Here is a 21,085-nt window from a genome sequence, read left to right on the forward strand (position 1 = left end):
TGGGTGGGCGTGGGGCGCCCGGGACTGGCCGGACCTGTGGGACCCGGGGCCCGGGCTGTCTGGAGAGTCGGTCACCCCGAGGCAGCCGGCTCTTCCGGGGCTGGGACACCTGTGGGCGGCGGGAGCAGGTGTCCCAGCAAACTCATAAATACTGCTGCGCGTTCGGGCAAGCTGGTGCCCTCGAGGGTGAGCCGGGGGCCCCCCAGATTGCACCTCCCTACACCTCAGCTCCAGGACTTCTCTGGAAGGTTCCTAACCGGTTCGTGGGAGCTGCTGGATGGAATTGCAGTCAGCGGGGAGAACTGAGGGACCCGGGGCGGGGGGTGTGGGGTGTGGGGTGTAGAGGGGTTCAGACACCTACAGGTTCAGGGCTGAAGAAGCAGCAGAGGTGAGGGTGGAGAGGATTGGGGCACAATGGCAGGATGGGGTGCCAGGGAGAGGGATGGAGAAGGATTTAAGAGTGAGTAGAGAGAATGTGGGGGGTCCTTAAAACCAAAATGCTAGGGCTAAGGACAGAGTCTTGGAAGTGCTGGAGGGGTCCCCAGGGTATGGGGGGAAGGCTAAGAATTGGGGGATAAGAAGAAACTGTAGGTTACTAAGAATAGGCCAGAATGTTGGGGGTGGATTTATCAAAGGCATTACCCTCTTCAGCCCCCTTCAGAAACTGGGGGGATAGGCCCGGGTGGTGGCACAGGCCTTTAATCCCAGCACTTGGGAGGCAGAGGCAGGCAGATCTTTGTGAGTTCAAGGCCAGCCTGGTCTACATAGTGAGTTCCAGGACAGCTGGGGCTACAAGGAGACCCTGTCTCAAAAAAAAAAAAAAAAAAAAAAAAAGAAAGAAAGAAAGAAAGAAAAGAAAAAGAAAATGGGGGTAGAAGCAGACGGAGCTCTGTGAGTTTGCAGCCTGGTCTACATGGAGAATTCCAGACCAGCTAGGGCTACAGGGAGACCGTGTCTCAAAAAAAGACCAAAAAGAAAAGAGAACAGGAAGAAACTGGGGGATCACTAAGAGCAGGATGGAATGCTGGGTATGAAATTGTCAAATGCTGTTCACCAACCTGATTCCCCCACCCCGGACCCCCAACCAGCTCCCAGGCCTGTCTCTTGTGAGTTGTGTTTGACTGCAAAACTCTGTAGCCTGGCTCAGAAGGGTTCAAAGCCCAGCTGCATCTCTTCCTAGCTGTGTCACTGAGTCACCTAGTTGTTCAGTTTCCTATCTGTGACAGGGCTGATGATGACAGTAGCCACAACCTCATAGGAATGCTGAGAGGCCTCCTGAGTTAATCTATGCAAAGTGCTGAGCATCCAGGCACAGAGACTTCATTAATTGTTCTCTCTCACCAGCCTCTACCTCCTTCACCACTCCCTCAGAGGACATCCTAGTCATCACTCCTTCCTCCCCAAAGGACACCCTGACTGAGACAGACAGACTGACAGACAGCACTGCCTGACATCTTTCCATTCTCCACCTTCTGTGACCCCCCACCCCCACCCAAGCAGCAGCATCTGATCGCTACATCCCTGCCTTCCCATCCCCACCCTCCACCATCCCTCTGCCATGTGCCCCTTCCTTGGATGCCTGCCCTACTGCTGTCTGTTCCTCTTCTCGCTGGGAGTCCAGGGGGCCCAAGAGTATCCCCATGTTGCCCCGGAGCAAGTCCATCTGTCCTACCCAGGTAAGTGTCCATCACGGCTCACCTTCTGCTTCTGTTTTGTGGTATTTTGTGTGTGTGGGGTGTTCAGAAATCCTACCCTGGTTGCTGAAGAACCTTAGGTTAGTGATCTGTCCTTCTTAGCCTCAGTGATCTGCCTCTATGAAATGGGATTCCAGCAGGCATGTGTCTGATTTTGTGGGGAACAGATGATGGCACCCAGTCCATTGGTGTGAACCACTCTCAAAAGAGGGCTGTGCCGTCCCTGATCACTTACCTCAGGGCCTGGCACTTTAGCTCTGGAATCAACTGTGGAAGAAACCAGTGAATAAAGGAGTAGGAAACTGGATGGGTCTGGTGTCCCCCTCTCCTTTCTCTGTCTCTCGTCTCTTCTTCCTGACAGAGGAAGAGGTTCCCTGCCCCCCCCCTCCAGTTTTTGGAAACTTACATAGCCCAGACTGGCCTCAGACTTGTTATGTAGCTAAGGCTGGCCTGGAATTCCTGATCCTCCTGCCTCTACCTCTCAAGCATTTGTTTCTCTCACTGTAGCTCAGACTGGCCTGAAATGCTCAGTATACCTTCTGCCTTAGCCTCTCAGTGCCGAACTGCCATGCCCTGCTATCTATCATCTATCTATCATCTATCTATCTATCATCTATCTATCATCTATCTATCATCTATCTATCTATCATCTATCTATCTATCATCTATCTATCATCTATCTATCTATCTATCTATCTATCATCTATCTGTTTATCATCTATCTATCACCTATCTATCTACCATCTATCATCTATCTATATCTATCTATCTATCATCTATCTATCTATCATCTATCTATCTATCTATCTATCATCTATCTGCTTATCATCTATCCATTTATTTATGAGGGATGGAACCCAGGGCTTTATGCATTCTGGGCAAGCACTCTACCGACTGAACTACATCCCCAGCACACACACACACACACACACACACACACCTTTATTTCTTGTTTACATTTGCTTTATGAAGACAGGGTTTTACTCCATAGCCAGGCTGGCCTCAGCCTTCCAAGTACTGGGATTACAGACACAGGCCACCACCCTGGCTTGGGAAGATCTTTGAAGAACAGATGATGAGAGATGGGACAAGGTGGCTGTAATCCCAGCACTCAGAAGATGAAGGCAGTAGAACCAAGAGTTCAGGACCAGCTTTGGCTAAAGAGCATGTCTGAAGCCCGCTGAGGCTACATGAGACCCAGCCTCGAAAGAATAAAAAAATTAAAAATCAACTAGATATAGTGGTACATATCTGTAATCTCAGCACTTGAGAGGTAAAGGCAGGTGGGTCAGGAACTCAAAGTCAGATTTGGCTCATAGTGAATTTGAGGCCAACCTGGGCTACATGAGGACGCTATCTCAAAACAAAACTAAGACAAAACAAAAAAGGACACTCTGAGTCCAGTCTGTCTGGGTTCAAATCCCAGCTTTGGAGCTTACCTGCTGGATAGCCTTGGACACCAAGGGACAGGGGGTTGGGGGGTGGGTAACAGGAGGTGACTGTATGGTGAGGTGTTGGTGGGTTGCCAGCTGCTCCCTTTGGAGTCACAGAACTGAGCTTGGTGTGTAGTTACAATGCCCATCTGCCTTTGTCTCAGGATTCTGTTATATAGCTGGGAATGACTAACAAACTCAGATTGCTTTTGTTTCTCTGAGGTGTGTGGTGTGTGTGCGTGCACGTGTGTGTGTTGCTTTTGTTTTTTTTAGAATATAAGATAATGTATCTCATGATGACATTTTCTTTAAAAAGTCTCAAAAAACGTTTTTCATTACATTTATTTATTGTGTGTGGGGGTGGTATGCTGTGGTATGTGTATGTGGAGGTCAGAAGATAAACGCTCAGAAGTCGGTTCTCTCCTTCCACCATGTGGGCCGCAGGGACCAAACTCAGGTTTTCATCAGCTTCGTGCAAGTGCCTTTACCTGCTGGGCCTCCGGTCTCTTTCATTTCAGGCTGAATAGCTGACAACTGGACTCTCTCTGGATTTACTTCTGGTTCATTCTGTCTGGACCCGCTGTTCTGGGCCCTGTAGATGAAGGAAGTCTGGTTTCACACAGATGTGGCTGAAAGAGTTTAGTAGTGCTTCAGATGATTATGGCCCCTTTTGTTTGACACCGCACCCAAGCACGGGTGTTTCTTATTGTTCAAAAATTCAGCATTTTTAACTTTGAAGTAATTTTAGACTGTCAGAAGAACTCCAAAGGTGGTCCAGCTGCCCAGGTGTACTGGCACATGCCTGCAATCCCAGCGCCCTGGAGACTGACGCAGGACGGTGAGTCCCAGGCCAGTCTGGGCTACATAGGGAGGCCTTGTCTCAAAAACAATAATAGTGAACCGAGGCTCACAGATGTGAAGAGTCTGACCTTAGGTCACACATCCTGAAATGTTAAATTTGACAGCGTACACTATCTTTATTTTAAAGCTTTTAATTTAATTTAATTTCTTTTGAGACAGGGTCTCACTATGCAGCCCAGCTGTCCTAGAACTCACTATGTAGACCATGCTGGCCTTGAACTCAGAGATCCACCTGCCTCTGCCTCCTCGGTGCTGGGGTTAAAGGCATGTGCTTATGCTTTTTAAAAATATTTTATTTATTATTTTTATTTTATGCATATTGCCTGCGTGTGTGTGTAAGTGCACTCGTGTTATACAGTGCCCAAAGAGGTCAGAAGAGGGCATCGGAGTCTCCAAAACTGGAGTTACGGATAGTTGTTAGCTGCCGTGTGTGTGTGTGTGTGTGTGTGTGTGTGTGCTGGGAATCGAACCTGGGTCCTCTGCAAGAGCAGCCAGCACTCTTCACCACTGAGCCATTTTTCTAGCCCTGACAACTTATTCTTTTAACAAAGTCATTTTGGAAGTAATATGCAAACATTATATTTAGGAAATTTGAATATGCACCTTGGATCAACATGCAGCTTTCTATGGTACATCTTTAAGAGCTGTGCTGTGGGAATTCCACGCATGTGTATAGTGTGTAATCCAGTCAGAGCCTGAAGCATTTCTGTCTCTTCAAACATGTTATTTTAGCCAGGCGAGGTGGCGCACGTCTTTAATCCCAGCACTCGGGAGGCAGAGGCAAGCAGATCCTTGTGAGTTCAAGGCCAGCCTGGTCTACATAGTGAGTTCAGGTCAGACAGGGAGACCCTGTCTCAAAAAGAAAAAAACAAAAAAAAAATGTTATTTTAGGCAAAGGATTCACACGAATTTTAGATTTAACAGAAGAATTCTAAAAATATTACAGCTAATTCTTGTCTCCTTTTCACTCAGCTTCCTTAACACTGGCATCTTATTGTTGCTGTTTTGAGATACAGTCTCATGTAGCTCAGGCTGGCCTTGAACTCTCCATGTAGCCAAGAAAGCTTATGCGACAGTGCTAAAAGTATTCATTGAGGGCTAGGGAATGTAGCTTAGTTGGTAGAACACTTGCTTAGCAAGCATAAAGCCCTGGGGTTCAACCCCTAGAACGAGAGAGAGAGAGAGAGAGAGAGAGAGAGAGAGAGAGAGAGAGACATATGTAATCCTGGTCGTGGAGGCTGAGGCAGGAAGATTGCTGAGCCCAGGAGTTTGAGATCAGTCTGGGCTACATAGTGAGATCCCATGTAAAAAAACAAAAAGAAGGGCTGGACAGATGGCTCAGAGTTTAAGGGCACTGGATGCTCTTGCAGAGGACCTAGGTTTGAGTCCCAGCACACATGTGGCAGCTAATAACCGTCCATAACTCCAGCTCCAGGGGATCCTATGCCCTCTTCTGACCTCCAAGAGCGTTGTATGACACAGGTCCACTTACACACATGCAGGTAATTCATACACATAAAATAAAAGTAATAAAATATTTAAAAGAAAGATAGGCTGGGCATGGTGGCACATGCCTGTAGTCCTAGCACTTGGGAGGCAGAGGCAGGCAGCTCTTTGTGAGTTCAAGGCCAGCCTAGTCTACATAGCCAGCTGGGGCTATAGGGAGACCCTGTTTCAAAAGGACCAAAAAATAAAATAAAATAAAATAAAATAAAATAAAGAAAAAGGGAAAGGAAAGCAGGTATGTAGCACATGCCTTTAATTCCATAATCCTAGTACTCAGGAGGCAGAGGCAGGCAAATTTCTGTGAGATAAAGCCCAGCCTCATCTACATAATAAATTCCAGGCCAACTGGGACTACAAGGAGACCCTGTCTCAAAAAAAAATGGCTAGGCAGGCAAAGCCAGGAACTGGACATTACTTCAATACTAGAGTGGTACAATTCCAATTAAACTGCAGACCTCATTCAGATGTCCCCAGTATCCCCACTAAGGATCTCACTTCGTATTTAGTGACCGTGCTTTCTTAGTATCTTATAACCTGTCTACTCTTTGTCCAGCTCTGTAGCCCAGGCTGACCTTGAACTCACAATCTCCTGTCTCTACCTCCTGAGGACTGGGATTGCAGATATGCATCAACACAAGCAGCTCTCAAGTCTTTATCTTTTGTAACCTTTGTATTTTTGAGTATTGGTCAATGATTTGAAGCTTCTTTAATGTTGTTTCATGATTAGAAGTTTGTATTGGGGCAAGACTATTGTAGCCAGTGACATTGCGTTCCTCATAGTGTGGGGTTCCAGAGGATGCAGGGATCCAGAGGGTCTGGGGTGTGGGCATGCTTTATTGTTGCTGCTGGTGATGTTGGCCTTGATTCATTGGTTGGTTCGGCAGATGGCTGCTGGGTTTCTCTGCTGTAAAGACATTATTTTTTCCTTTGTAGTTAATGAATAGCTTGGAGAGAGATTGCTCAAGATGATGCAAGTCCTGTTTCTCCACAAATTTTCACCCACTAGTTTTAGCATCCACGAGCTCCTGACTTCAGAGGTTCCTGGTGCTTTTCCTTGCTTAATTGGAATTTTCTATTTTTCTTGTCCCTTCTTTCCATATATATGCATATGCTTTGGGTTTGTTTTTTACATGAATATGGGTGGAACTCACACATTCCTGTGGACTAGGCAGGTGCTCTACCACTGAGCCACACCCCAGCCCCTCACTGAGGGATTCTAGGCAGGTGCTTTACCACTGAGCCACACCCCAGCCCCTTACTGGGGGATTCTAGGCAGGTGCTCTACCACTGAGCCACACCCCAGCCCCTCACTGGGGGATTCTAGGCAGGTGATCTACCACTGAGCCACACCCCAGCCCCTCACTGGAGGATTCTAGGCAGGTGCTCTACCACACCCCCAGCTGCTGCTTTCCATCTAATTGAAATTTTAGTGTTAGGAAGAGCTGCCTATCTCTCCTCCCTCCTCCATTCATCCATTTGTTCATTCATGATTTCTTCCATCAGGGTCTTATGGATATGTCTCGAATTTTCTGGATACAAATCTAATATTCTCATGCCCATTGCTGTTCACAGTGTCCCAGATTTGGTCTATTGCAATCTTTCTGCATTGGCTTTTGGGGGTTTGGAGATGCAATTCAGTAGTAGAACATTTGCCTAGTGTGCCTGAAGCCCGAGTTCCCCTAGCACCTAAGAAGAAAAATTCTGCCTCCCGTATCCCTTTCAGAAGCATGCACACCCAAACCATTGTATAAGCTCTGTCCTCAGACTCACGATACTGTTAGGACATTGTTTTCTATGTAGTTTTCTTCCTTGTTCCCTTCAGTGTGTTTATATCATTTACTTTGTAAGGTAGCCAGGAGCATGTGTAGACAGTTAGAATCTGTGTTGAACTCCCTCCATTTCTGGCTGGTTTTAATGTTCTCTTAGTTTTTACTTTATTTTTATTTATTATTTTCGGGGGAGTTCTTTTTGAGACAGGGTCTCCCTGTAGCCACAGCTGGCCTCGATTCACTATGGAGACAAGGCTGGCCTCAAATTCACAAAGATCTGCCTGCCTCTGCCTCCCAAGTGCTGGAATTAAAGGCATTTGCCACCACGCCCGGCATTTTTACTTTATCTTATCTTATTTATGAGTATGTGTGTGCACCTGCTTATATGTATGTGCACTGAACCCTGGTCTTCTTCTCTCCAGCCCCATATTCTCTTAATTTTGGAGGGTGAGGGGAAGAGGTGTGAAGGGAATAGAAAGGATGATTATAGTTCTAGAAGTTAAATTAATTAATACAAAAAGAACTTGGAGAAGTGTCTGCCTCAGCTGCTGCTCTCAGCCCCGTTCCCTACACCCCACTCTTCACCCTCACCCACATCCTTGTAACTCATCTCTTCAGTTCCTGAGTATCCTGTTCCAGGGGATTCCAACACCCTTTTCTGACCTCCACAGGCATTTCACGACATGGGTGCACTTGCATACATTCAGGCAATACACTCATACACATAAAATAAAAAATAACATATAATATATATATATTTTTTTAATTGCTCTAGATGTCAGTAGGTTGGATATGGCTGGGTCAGCTTCCTGCTCGGCACCTATCAACAGATCGCGCCATCGTCCCTTACACATGAGTTCTATGGTCATTTGCACACCTTCCTCCTGCCTACAGCTGTTTCTTGTGCCCTCCTCCACTTTTTTTTTTTTTATTATTATAGAGCTGGCCTCCAGACACCTGTCTGGAGCTCTCAAATGATATCATGTGTGTGCAATGTTGGCCACAGGCTTGTAGGTCATACACAGCACAGAAGAATAAAGGTACTCACCCAGCCTTTAAAGCTCTCTGTACTAGGCATTGTTGCAAGTGCTTTGCTTAAGGCTGTCCTCGAGGATGGCTTCCAGAATGCTCCCAGGGCACCAAAGCCTGGGATGCTTCAATCCCTGGTATACAAGGCAGTAGTGTTTGCATAGAACCTCCTGTGCACTGAAAAGTCGCCTCTAAGAGTCTCAAAACTTAGCGCTGTGTAAATACAGGTCGCTGTAGTACTGTGCTGTTTCTTTGCTTGCTTTTGTCTTTTTGGTCTTTTTTGAGAAAGGGTCTTCCTGTAGCCCCAGCTGGCCTTGAACTCACTATGTAGACCAGGCTGGCCTTGAACTAACAGAGATCTGCCTGTTTCTGCCTCCCGAGTGTTGGGATTAAAGCCATGCACCACCACGTCTGGCTGTCTTATTTTTCATTAGTATATATGAATTAGACATGATAAGATTCATAATGACATTCTCATACATGTATATAATATATTTTGATAATAGTCACCCCATTACCCTCTCTTGTCCACTCCCCAACCCACTGACTCCCTTCCTCCTCCCAGCTTCCCCCCTGCCCATACTTTCATGTCTTTTTGTCTCTGAGGGTTTAATTGAGGCTGCTTACAGGAGCATGGGTACACCTTACCAGAGGTTACATTACTGAAGAAAATGTCTCTTCTTCCCCAGCAACCATCGACTGTAGATCCTCAGAGAGGAGTGGGGGTGGGGGAACTTGTGAACTCCTCTCTCCCCCATTCCAAGTTTGGTTTTTTAGAAACAGGGTTATGAAGCCAGGTTAGTCTAGAACTTGGGGTTTTTTAGAAACAAGGTCTTGTTATGAAGCCCAGGTTAGCCTAGAATTTGTTATGTGGCCCACTCTGGCCCAGAATTTATAATCCTCTTGCTCCAGTCTCTCTTAAGTACTTGGGACTACATGCCTGCTTCATGAGGCGCTGAGGGTAGAAACCAGGGCTTCATACATGCTAAGCAAGCACTCTACCCACTGAGCCACATCCCAGCCCTTTTTCAATCCACATATATAGTTTATTGTTTGATTGATTGATTGAGAGAGTTTCACACTGAGTAGCCCAGGCTGGTCTCACACTCACAGAGATCTACCTGCCAGTGCCTTACAAGTCCTGAGATTAAAATCAGATGTGCACCACCACATCTGATTCCTGCTGCCATTTCTATTCACCTGTACTTCATCACAAGCGTATGGGCTAGATAATATTCCATTTCACAGATAGGGAAACTGAGGCTCCAGGGGGGTGAGATAACTTGTCCAAGGTGGGGACTGGAACTGAACTCTGCCCTCTGGGACTTGGTCCTTAACTCCTAAGTGTGTTCAGAGCTCTGCGGATCCTCACCACCACTGGCCCTGTGCACCCCTCCTCCCCAACAGCTTGCCCAGGCCTGCCTGCCCAACCCCATCTCCTGTTTTTTTCTCCACAGATGAGCCGGGCTCCATGACCGTGACCTGGACCACATGGGCCCCTGCCCGGTCCGAAGTGCAGTTCGGGATGCAGCTATCTGGGCCTCTCCCATTCCGAGCCCAGGGCACTGCCAGCCCCTTTGTAGATGGGGGCATTCTGCGGCGCAAACTCTACATCCACCGGGTGACGCTGCGCAAGCTGCTGCCAGGGGCTCAGTATGGTGAGAGAGCTTGGGAGGGGAAGAGTGAGGCATGGACTAGAAGCCACCCAGGTAGGTGGCTGAGGGTGGGCTGGCCACCTTGACCCAATGCAATGGCACAGGCCTATGATCCCAACACTTGGGAGCCTGTGATTCCGGCACTTGGGAGGTAGAGGCAGGAAGATTAGAAATTCAAAGTTGGGCCTGGAGAGATGACTCAGTGGCTAAGAGCACAGGCTGCTCTTGCAGAGGATCCCAGTTCGGTTCCCAGCACCCATATCAGGCAACTCCTACCTGTCTTTAACTCCAACTACATGGGATTTTCCACCCTCTTCTGGCCTTCAAGGGCACTGCAAGCACATGGTGCACATACATACAAGCAGGCACTCACACATAAATAAAAATAAACAAACCTTTTTTTAATCCCTAATTTTTCTCCCTCTCATCTGCTGCCTGTGGGTGGACACTGACAACCCCCTAAGCTGACCATGGTCTTTCCTTCTTCCCTCAGTTTACCGCTGTGGCAGTTCCCAGGGCTGGAGCCGGCGGTTTCGCTTTACAGCCTTGAAGAATGGGGTCCACTGGAGCCCCCGCCTGGCTGTGTTTGGGGACCTGGGGGCTGACAACCCAAAGGCCCTGCCCCGGCTACGCAGGGACACCCAGCAGGGCATGTACGACGCAGTGCTCCATGTGGGTGAGGCACCGGAGAGGGTGCACCTGGAGGCAGAAAGGCTGGGTGCCCAGCAGCCCAGTGCCCAGTCGGGTTGGTGGAGGTGTGATGGCTCAGAAGGGAGGGGGCCCAGACTGGCCCAGATATGGAGTCTGAGGCTCACCAGACTGTGCCAGTTAAGATCTCAATTCTGTTTCCTGTAGCTGGGGGTGTTAATGGCCCCTGTTACCATTGTTGTTGTTATTAGACATAAGGCTCATTCAGAATTCACATAACTGTTAAGATGAGTGGACACTGTGTCAGGTGCTTGTAATCCCACCAGTGCAGAGACTGAGGCAAGAGGATTACCCAGAGTCCAAAGCTGGTATGAACAACTTACTGAGCCCTTATCTACAAAACCAAGGGCTAGAGGTGTGGCTCAGCAGTAGAGCACCTGCCTAAAATCCCCCAGTGAGGGGCCTGGGGTGTGGCTCAGTGACAGAGCACCTGCCTAGACTCCTCCAATGAGGGGCTGGGGGTGTAGCCTAGTGGTAGAGCTCCTGCCTGGCATTTAGGAGGCCCTCAGTTCCATCCCAAGCAATGAAAAAAGAAGAAAAAACTTAACAAAATCAGAGCCAAACTGGACCTAGCTGTTGTTCTGAAAGGGGATAAGCGACAGGCAAAGGTGGGGATGATGTTTCAGCCCCAGGAGACATCGTGGTGCTGAGGGACCAAGACTCCCAGAGCACATGGATATGGGTGTGAGGTAGGGATCTGAGCCAGGATGGCTTGGCCGGCTGCTGAGCACCAGGTTCCAATCCTGGAGTAAGCAGAGCATGATTCTCACTCTCTCTTTGTTCTTGGATGGCTCTAGGAGACTTTGCCTACAACATGGATCAGGACAACGCTCGTGTGGGCGACAGGTTCATGCGGCTCATTGAACCTGTCGCTGCCAGCCTGCCGTACATGACGTGCCCTGGGAATCATGAACAACGCTAGTGAGCACCGAGAATGGAAGGGGTGGGCGAAGTCTGGATTAGTGGAAATTTGTGTTATTAGTGCCTCACTTGAGTTTCTCACACTGCAGTGTGTCTCCTGTGATACTAAGGGGGGGGGCGGCTTCATCCAAGTCCTCACTCTTTGCCTCTTATAATTCTTTTCTTAGCAATTTCTCTAACTACAAAGCTCGCTTTAGTATGCCAGGAGATAACGAAGGCTTGTGGTACAGGTAAGGTGTTTGTGAGCGTGGGGCTGGACTGGCTCCTCTGAAGGGTGGGTGATGCGCACACTCCTGCCCTTTGACCCCTGCCCTTTCACCCCTGTAGCTGGGACCTGGGTCCTGCCCACATCATCTCCTTCTCCACCGAGGTCTATTTCTTCCTGCATTATGGGCATCATCTTGTTGAGAGACAGTTCCGTTGGCTGGAGAGCGACCTCCAGGTAGGCCCAAGTGGAAGTCTTGTCAGGCCCTCGATCCGACCGTCCCTCACACTTTTCTCCTCTCTAGCAAGCCAATAAAAATCGGGTGGATCGACCGTGGATCATCACAATGGGTCATCGGCCAATGTACTGTTCCAACGCAGACTTGGATGACTGCACGAGGCATGAGAGCAGGGTGAGGTCCCTGCCCTGGGGAGGGGACAGAAGGGCAGGTAGGAGCCTCTGTCCTCCCCCTCATCTCCCTCCCTCCTCTTTCCTTCTCTCCCCTCACTTCCTGCTCATCTCATCAGGTCCGAAAAGGCCTCCGAGGCAAGTTGTTTGGGCTAGAGGACCTTTTCCACAAATATGGTGAGAGACCTTGGAGTCTTAACCTTCTCCATTTAGGAGTCTGACCATCTCTGGCCATCTGTCCATGCAGCTGTCTGACTCTCACTCTCTCTGCACAGGTGTGGACCTTCAACTCTGGGCACACGAGCACTCCTATGAGCGCCTGTGGCCAATTTACAACTATGAGGTGAGGCTGGAGGAGGGTGGAAGACCCAACAGCTGATGTCAGTGTGGTTAGATCCCCCTGAGACCTGGCCCTCTGTGACCCAACAACCCGTTGTTCCTGCCTCTAGGTATTTAATGGCAGCACAGAGGCTCCCTACACCAACCCTCGAGGCCCAGTTCATATCATCACAGGGTCTGCGGTGAGCTGGTGGGAAGGGTGAGCTGCCTGGTGTGCATGTGTAATGTAGTGACTGCCATTCACCCTGGGCCTCAAAGCCAGGTACTGCTGGTTCTCCGACAGATGGGGAAATCGAGGCTGTGACAGGAAGTATGACTGCTCAGAGTCATAGATGGCATAAACAGTAGCGATTGGAAGCTCTGTGTGGGGTGTATACCTGTAACCCCAGCACAGGCCAAAGCAGAGGGGATTGCCCTGAACTCAAGGTCACATAATGAATTCCAGACCAGCCTGGGCTGTAGTGTGAGACCTGGTCTTAAAAAACAAGGCAGGCAGCCAGGTGTGGTGGTGCACGCATTTAGTCCCAGCACTCAGGAGGCAGAGTCAGATAGATCTCTGTGAGATTAAGGCCAGACTGGTCTCTATAGTGAGTTCCAGGTCAGCTGGGACTACATGGAGACTCTGTCTCAAAAAACAAAACAAGACAAAAACAAAACAAACAGGGCTGGAGAGATGGCTCAGTGCATAAGGGTATTTGCTGCCAAGCTGGATGACCTGCGTTCAATCCCCAGGACCCACGTAGTGGAGGGAGAGAACCCGTTATTGCAAGTTGTTCTTTGACTACCATGTGCGTACTGTGGTGCCATGTTATTAAGCCACATCACAGTTATACCCAAGTAAAGAATCAGCCTGCCTCTTAGCATTAGTGTTTTTTTCTTTTTTCTTTCCTTTCTTTTTTTGGTCTTTTTGAGACAGGGTCTCCCTGTAGCCCCAGCTGGCCTGGAATTCACTACGTAGACCAGGCTGGCCTCGAACTCACAGAGATCCGCCTGCCTCTGCCTCCTGAGTGCTGAGACCAAAAACGTGCACCACCACACCTGCTCTTCTTAGCATTAGTTTTATGACCAAAAATGGACCCAAACTCTGAGGCACCTGTTTCTTCAGAAGTCTCACAGAACTGTGCTCTTGAGACAGGACTCACCATACATTTATTCAAACAGTTTCCCCAGCATGAGGATTGGATTCACTCTTATCCTATCAGAGGATCTTACCCTTGATCCCTAGACCTAAAGTATCTCGTACACACAACATCAAGTATTCTGCTCAATTATTCTCATTGCTTCCAATGGGGACGCAAAGGTGAACACACTGTTTTCAGTGTTCTGATACGCTAATTCAAGCACACTCATGTTCATTCACTACCTTGGGTGGAGGCCAAAATGGGGTCCTGAGGGATTAAGGTCAGGTGCCCCAGGTAACAAGAGGAGCACGTGGTTCGGAGCTTGCTTGCATTACAAACAGTAGCTTTTGGAGTAAGGTTAAGCAAAAGTCATTAGTCCAGATTCTGTCCACATTGTAAATCATTCCTACACTGTGGTATGCCCATGAACACACACACACACACACACACACACACACCAAACAAAAATAATGTAGTTTGAAAAACATTTTTAAACACACAAAACAAAGCTAGCAGCTATCATAAGGTAGTACTGGGCAGGTAGAGGCAGGAGGAACAGGGAGTTCAGAGTCACCCTTGGCTACATAGTAAGTTCCAAGTCAGCTTGGGCTGTATGAGACCCTGTCTCAAAAGCAAACAAACAGTTGTGCTCAGGGCTTCATCTTCAGTAAAGTTACTATAATGTTCTCTCTTTCCCTCTCCCTCTCTCCATCTCTCTCTCTCTCTCTCTCTGTCTCTGTCTCTGTCTCACTCCTGAGACAGGGTCTCACAGTGTAGCCCAGGCTGGCCACAAACCCACACATCTTCTGCCTCAGCCTACTGAGTGCTGGCATTATAGATGTGTGCCACCATGCCTAGGAAAAGGGCATTTTTTAAAAAACTATTTTCTTTATTATTTTTATTTTATGTGTATGAGTGTATTGCCTGCATGTATGTAAGTGCACCTATGTTGTGCAATGCCCACAGAGGTCAGAAAAGGGTGTGAGATTCCCCTGGAACTGGAGTTACAGATGGTTGTTTGCTACCATGTGGGTGCTGGGAATTGAACCCAGGTCCTCTGCAAGAGCAGCCAGTGTTCTAAACTGTTGAATCAACTTTCCAACCCCAAGGGGTTTTTGTTTGTTTGTTTGTCTGTTTTTTTCTCTTTTTTTTGAAACAGGGTTTCCCTAAAGCCCCAGCTGCCCTGGAACTCAGTGTAGATTGCAGACCAGGCTGGCCTTAAACTCACAGAGATCCGCCTGCTTCTGTCTCCCAAGTGCTGGGCCACAGGCATGGACCCACCACGACCGGCTAAGGGCTTGTTTTTTAAGCTGGTTCTTACAAATGATTAAGATGAAAGTTAGAACCAAATTTCAAAGTGCACAGAGGGGAAGAGGGGAGCAGCTACTGTCTGCAGCCATTCTCCATCCTGTAGTCCTCTGTCCGCAGCCATTCTCCATCCTGTAGTCCTCTGTCCGCAGCCATTCTCCATCCTGTCCTCCTCTGTCCGCAGCCATTCCCCATCCTGTCCTCCTCTGTCTGCAGCCATTCTCCATCCCGTCCTCTGTCCGCAGCTATTCCCCATCCTGTCCTCCTCTGTCCGTAGCCATTCTCCATCCCGTCCTCTGTCCGCAGCCATTCCCCATCCTGTCCTCCTCTGTCCGCAGCCATTCCCCATCCTGTCCTCCTCTGTCTGCAGCCATTCTCCATCCCGTCCTCTGTCCGCAGCTATTCCCCATCCTGTCCTCCTCTGTCCGTAGCCATTCTCCATCCCGTCCTCTGTCCACAGCCATTCCCCATCCTGTCCTCTTCTGTCCGTAGCCATTCTCCATCCGTCCTCTGTCTGCAGCCATTCCCCATCCTGTCCTCCTCTGTCCGTAGCCATTCTCCATCCCGTTCTCTGTCTGCAGCCATTCTCCATCCTGTCCTCCTCTGTCCGCAGCCATTCTCCATCCTGTCCTCCTCTGTCCGTAGCCATTCTCCATCCTGTCCTCTATCCGATGTCCGTTTAAAAAAAATTTTTTTTTAAGGGCTGGAGAGATGGCTCAGTAGCTAAGAGCACTGGCTGCTCTTGCAGAGGACCCAGGTTCAGTTCCCAGCACACATGGCAGCCAACAACTGTCTAACTCCAGTTCCAGGGGATCCGTTGCCCTTGTCTGGCCTCCATGGGCATTGCATGCGCTTGGTGCACATACATACATGCAGGCAAAGCATTCACACAATAAAAATTTTAAAAACTTTTAAAAACATTTATTTATTTATTATTTATTTGTGTGTTTAAGTGCACACGTGTGCCACAGAAGGTATGGGGAGGCAGATGACACCTTGCACAAGTCAGTTCTCTCCTTCTGCCAATTGGATTCAGACTCAGGTCATCAGGCTTGATAAGAACCTTTCCATGCTGAGCTATCTACCTGGTCTTACATGCCCCTCATGACATTTAAAGCTGTTCTTTGCACACGCACACACACATACACACGCACACACACCATAGGTTTTCAGTCTTGGTGTGTGTCAGAATTATCCCTGAGCTTTCATTTTACTTTACTAATTTTGTTGTTTTTGGTTTTGGTTTTTCTGGAGACAAGGTCTCATTATGTAACCAAGGCTGGCCTCGAACTCACAATCCTCTTGCCTCAACCTCTCAAGTGATATGATTACAGGTGTTTGCCACCGTGCCTGGCTTAGCAATGGACTTGAAATTATGCAAATATTCTGTGATTCCAGGACCTCTTTGTATTAGTGGGTATTACCATCCTACTCCTTACAATGTGGGGTATAAAACTGTGATTTACTGAAGATTTAAAATTTATTTATAGCCAGATGTGGTGGTGAACACCTTTAATCCCAGCACTCGGGGAGCAGAGGCAGGCTGATCTCTGTGCATTCAAGGCCATCCTGGTCTACATAGGGAGTTCCAGACCAGCTGGGGCTACAGAGAGACTCTGTCTTAAAAAGACCAAAAAGATTTTATTTATTTATTTTTATTTTATGTGTAAGAGTGTTTTGCCTGCATGTATGTAAGTGCACCATGTGTGTGCAGTGCCTGCAGTGGCCAGAAGTTATCAGATCCCCTGGAACTGGAGTTTACAGGTGGTTGTTAGCCACCATGGAGGTGCTGGGAACCAAACTTGGGTCCTCTGCAAGAGCAGCCAGTGCTCTTAACCACTGAGTCATCTCTCTAGTCCAAAGATTTTGTTTTTTAAGACTTATTTTTATTTATGTGTATGTCTATGTGAGTGTATGCCATGTGTGTGGGTGCCCAAAGAGGCCAGAAGAGGGTACTGGATCCCCTGGGACTGGAGTTACAGGTGGCTGGGAGCCGCCTGACATGGGTGCTGGGAACAGAACTTGGGTCTTCTGGAAAATCAGCAACTGCTCTTAACCACTGAGTCATCTCTGCAGCCCTTGATGTTTTTCTTTATTCCCTTTGCTTCTATTGCCTGACTTTCTGCTCTGTCTCCCCTAGGCACTAGTGGTTTTATTTTAATTAATTAATTAACTAATGTTGAGATGGGGTCTTGTGTAGTCTAAGCTGGCCTCAAACTTGCTATGTAGTTCAAGTTGACTTTGAACTTCTGATCCCCCTGCCTCCACCTCCCAACTGTTGGCACTTGGGATGTGCACCGCCAGACCTGGTTTTATGTTGTGCTGGGGATCACACTAAAACTCTGAATGCTAAGCGGGCACTCTACCAACCTGGCCATATTTCCATCACAATTTACTTTTGTCTTTATTTATATATTTAATTTATTTAGTGTGTGTGTGTGTGTGTGTGTGTGTGTGTGTACACATGCACATGATACGCATGTGAAGGTCAGAAGAAAACTTTCTGGAGTGGGTTTTCTCCTTCTACCACATGGGTTGTGGGGACTGAACTCGGGTTGTCAGGTTTGGCAGCCAGCACCTTTACCCGCTAAGCCATCTCACAGCACTTAATTTTGAGACGGGGTCTCACTCTGTAACTGACGCTGGTCTGGATCTAACTATGTAGACCAGGCTAGCTTTGAACTCAGTGATCCATCTGCCTCAGTCTCCCAAGTACTGGGGTTCAAGGCTTATGGCTGAGTTCTAACAGACTTTTTCGTGGAGACAGCAGGGTCCTGACCTGATAGGTCTTTTCAACTGCCTCTGTGTCCTCCAATTGCCCCATCTCCTGTCTGACCTGCTGTCCCCCACAGGGCTGTGAAGAGCTGCTGACCCCCTTTGTTAGACAACCCAGACCCTGGAGTGCTGTGCGAGTGAAGGAATATGGGTACACACGGATGCACATCCTCAACGGCACTCACATGCACATCCAGCAGGTGTCAGACGATCAGGTCAGTGACGTGCATACTGGGTTACACACTAGGAAACCAGAGTGTTCAGGAGCCAAGTGGTTAAAACCTTGGACCCAAAAATAAATCATAAGCTAGGTGTGGTGGTACACACTTGTAATCCCAGTGCTTGGGAGCCCAAGGTAGGGGGCTGGGGTTGTGACTCATTGGTAGAGCACCTACCTAGAATCCCCCAGTGAGAGGCTGGGGGCGTGGCTCAGTGGTAGAGCACCTGCCTAGAACCCCCCAGTGAGGGGCTGGGGTGTGGCTCAGTGGTAGAGCACCTGTCTAGAATCCCCCAGCGAGGGGCTGGGAGTGTGGCTCAGTGGTAGAGCACCTGCCTAGAATCCCCCAGTGAGGGGCTGGGGTGTGGCTCAGTGGTAGAGCCCCTGCCTAGAATCCACCAGTGAGGGCCTGGGGGCGTGGCTCAGTGGTAGAGCACCTGCCTAGAATACACTATTGAAAAGAACAAAATCTCAATGGGGTCAGAGAAAATAGCTCATGGTAGAGCACTTGCCTAACGTGTGAAACCCTATGTTGAATTCCTACCTGAGGGGAGGAGCAAACACCAGAAACCTGAGAGGCTGAGATGACTGGACTAGATAGGGTAACCATGTGTTCAAAAAGGACTCTAGAACTGGAAGCCTAGGTTCAAATCCTACCTGTGCTTCCTACCAGCCTCATGACTTTGAGAAATGTCTGTGATCTCTTTGATCTTCAGTTTTCATATCTGTGAAATGGGGGTGACCATCACTTCTACCTCAGTTCAATGACATGTATAAAGTGCTTAGGAGCGGTGGCTGACAGTGGGAAACTGCATAGATATTTTTAACTTCACAGCAGGAGAAGGAAAAGGTGGATGATGGGAGGCAACAGAGCTTAGACTGTGCCCGATGTATGGGAGTGTGGCTTAAGGCTAGGTGGATTTGAATAATAATGGCCCATTTTTTTCCTCTGTGTGTGTGTGTGTGTGTGTGTGTGTGTGTGTGTGTGCGCGCGCTCACCTGTGTGTACATGTGTGGAGGGCAGAGGTCAACCTTGAGTATCTTCTTCTATTGCCTTTTACATGCTTTTTCTGACACAGGGTCTGTCACTGAACTCAAAGCTTTTTGTTGCAGCTAACCTCTGGGATACACCTGTCTCCATGTCCCACACCCCCATGCTGGGGTCACAACCCTGTACTGTCATGTCTAAGTCAGGTTTCTTTTTTAAGATTTATTTAGTATGTGCCTGCATGAATTTATATGCAACATGTGTGTGTAATGCCTGTAGAGTCCAGAAGAGGGCATCAAATCTTCTGGAATTGGAGTTACAGGCAGTTGTGAGCTGCCTGAGTGGGATCTGGGAACCCAACTCAGGTCCTCTGCAAGAACAGCAAGTGCCTCTCCAGCCCATGCCAGTTGGTTTTTGCATCTTTTTTTTTTTTTTTTTTTTTTTTTTTGAGACAGGGTCTCCCTGCAGTCCCAGGTGGCCTGGAGCTCACTATGTAGACCAGGTTGGCCTCAATCCCACAGAATTCTGCCTGCCTTGCCTCCCACATGCTAAGATCAAAGGCCCACAGGTTTTTTTTTTTTTTATTTAATTTTTTGTGTTTGTGTAAGATTCTTTTGACTGCATGTATATAAATGTGCCATGTGCATGTGCATGTCTGGAACTCATAGAGACCAGAAGTGGGGTCCCTTGGAACTGGAGTTAAGGACAAGTATTAGCTGACGTGTGTGTGCTAAGAATCAAACCTGGGTCTTCTGCAAGAGCAGCAAGTGCTCTTAACCACTGAGTCATCTCTCCAGTTCCTTGGTTTTTGCTTGTTTGTTTGTTTTTTGTTTTTTTTGTTTTTGTTTTTGTTTTTTTTTAAGACAGGGTCTCTCTGTAGTTAGAGCTGGCCTGGATCTCACTATATAGCCCAGGCTGGCCTCAATCTCACAGAGATCTGCCTGCCTCTGCCTCCTGAATGCTAGAATTAAAGGCATGCACCACGTCCAGCAGGTTGCTTTTTTTAAAAATTTATTTATTTATTCATATTTATTCATATGCACATGAAGGCCATTAGTGTGCATTGACTGGTCTCCTCTAGCACTCTCCACATATCCCTTTGAGGCAGAATCTCTTCCTGAACCTGGGGCTCACATTTTCTTTGCCAGCGTACTCCAGCGATCCTTGTCTCTGCCCCACTTGCAGCCTGAGTTACAAGTGTGTCAGAATGTCTGGTCTTTTCCATGAGAGACTGAGACAGGAAGATCAGAATACAACTTCAAGACCCACCTGGGCTATATAGCTAGACCTTGTGTCAAAAAACAAAAACAAAACAAAAACAAAAGCCAGTACAGATATCAAATTACTGTCGCCTCTTTTTTTTTTCTTTTCTTTTCTTTTCTTTTGGGGGTGCTGGGGGAGGCTAAACCAGCTTGTTGCTATTGTAGCCCAAGCTGGCCTGTAACTTAGGCTCCTCCTGCCTCTGCCTCCCAAGTGCTGGGATTACAGGTATGCACCACAACTCCTGGCTTCATCTGTATTTTTCAAAGGAGTGAAAGTGAGGCTCAGAGAAATATAACAAGGAAATTTACCCAAGGTCACCCAAACCGTCAGAGGCAGAGATGGGATTTGAACCCAGGCCACCTGACCCCACAATCTAGACTTTCATTTCTCACTGCCTTCCCGTGTGTTTGACCTTCACAGGATGGGAAGATAGTAGATGACGTCTGGGTGGTGAGACCCCTGCTTGGCCGGATGTTGTACCACTAGAGACTGGGACTGCTCTCAGCAAGAGACCAAGGCCTTGACACCTTGCTACTGTGACCAGGCGGTACCTTGGCCTGGGTGGGGAGGCAGGGCAGGATCTCACTCTCCCTGCCCAGAAGCCTTGAGGGAGCTGGAGCTACTCTTGCCTCCTGGAGAGGTGGGAACCCAGGCTGGTTGTAGAGGAAGGGCAGGAACTGGGTACCAGCAGGTCGGTCCTGTCAGCACAGCCCCACCCTCCAGCATAGCTCTGACTGGGCGGGGAACCCATGGGCCTCAGAATAAAGAGGTTTACAGCCATGGCTCCAGACTCACTTCGGATGGGCCACCTCTTTGAAGAGCACCCCCAGCCCAGGTCAGCCACTTGTCATGGCCAGAATTGTCAGCAGGTAGCGTCAGTGGCTC

General features: G+C 48.3%; 1 protein-coding gene across 1 annotated transcript; it reads left to right on the forward strand.

Annotated features, from left to right (window-relative positions):
• Positions 1 to 1,558: 1,558 nt before the first annotated feature.
• Positions 1,559 to 20,805, forward strand: Acp7 (acid phosphatase 7, tartrate resistant (putative)). The gene is made up of 12 exons (XM_008853944.1): positions 1,559 to 1,676; positions 9,750 to 9,950; positions 10,441 to 10,623; positions 11,453 to 11,576; positions 11,744 to 11,806; positions 11,904 to 12,018; positions 12,086 to 12,193; positions 12,309 to 12,366; positions 12,465 to 12,532; positions 12,639 to 12,710; positions 17,810 to 17,947; positions 20,621 to 20,805. The coding sequence occupies exons 1-12, from the start codon at positions 1,559 to 1,561 to the stop codon at positions 20,684 to 20,686; spliced, it is 1,314 nt and encodes a 437-aa protein (XP_008852166.1). The 3' UTR covers positions 20,687 to 20,805.
• Positions 20,806 to 21,085: the final 280 nt, after the last annotated feature.

This window comes from Nannospalax galili, unplaced genomic scaffold, assembly GCF_000622305.1.
Source record: "Nannospalax galili isolate Female #2095 unplaced genomic scaffold, S.galili_v1.0 scaffold886, whole genome shotgun sequence".
NCBI classification, from domain to species: domain Eukaryota; kingdom Metazoa; phylum Chordata; class Mammalia; order Rodentia; family Spalacidae; genus Nannospalax; species Nannospalax galili.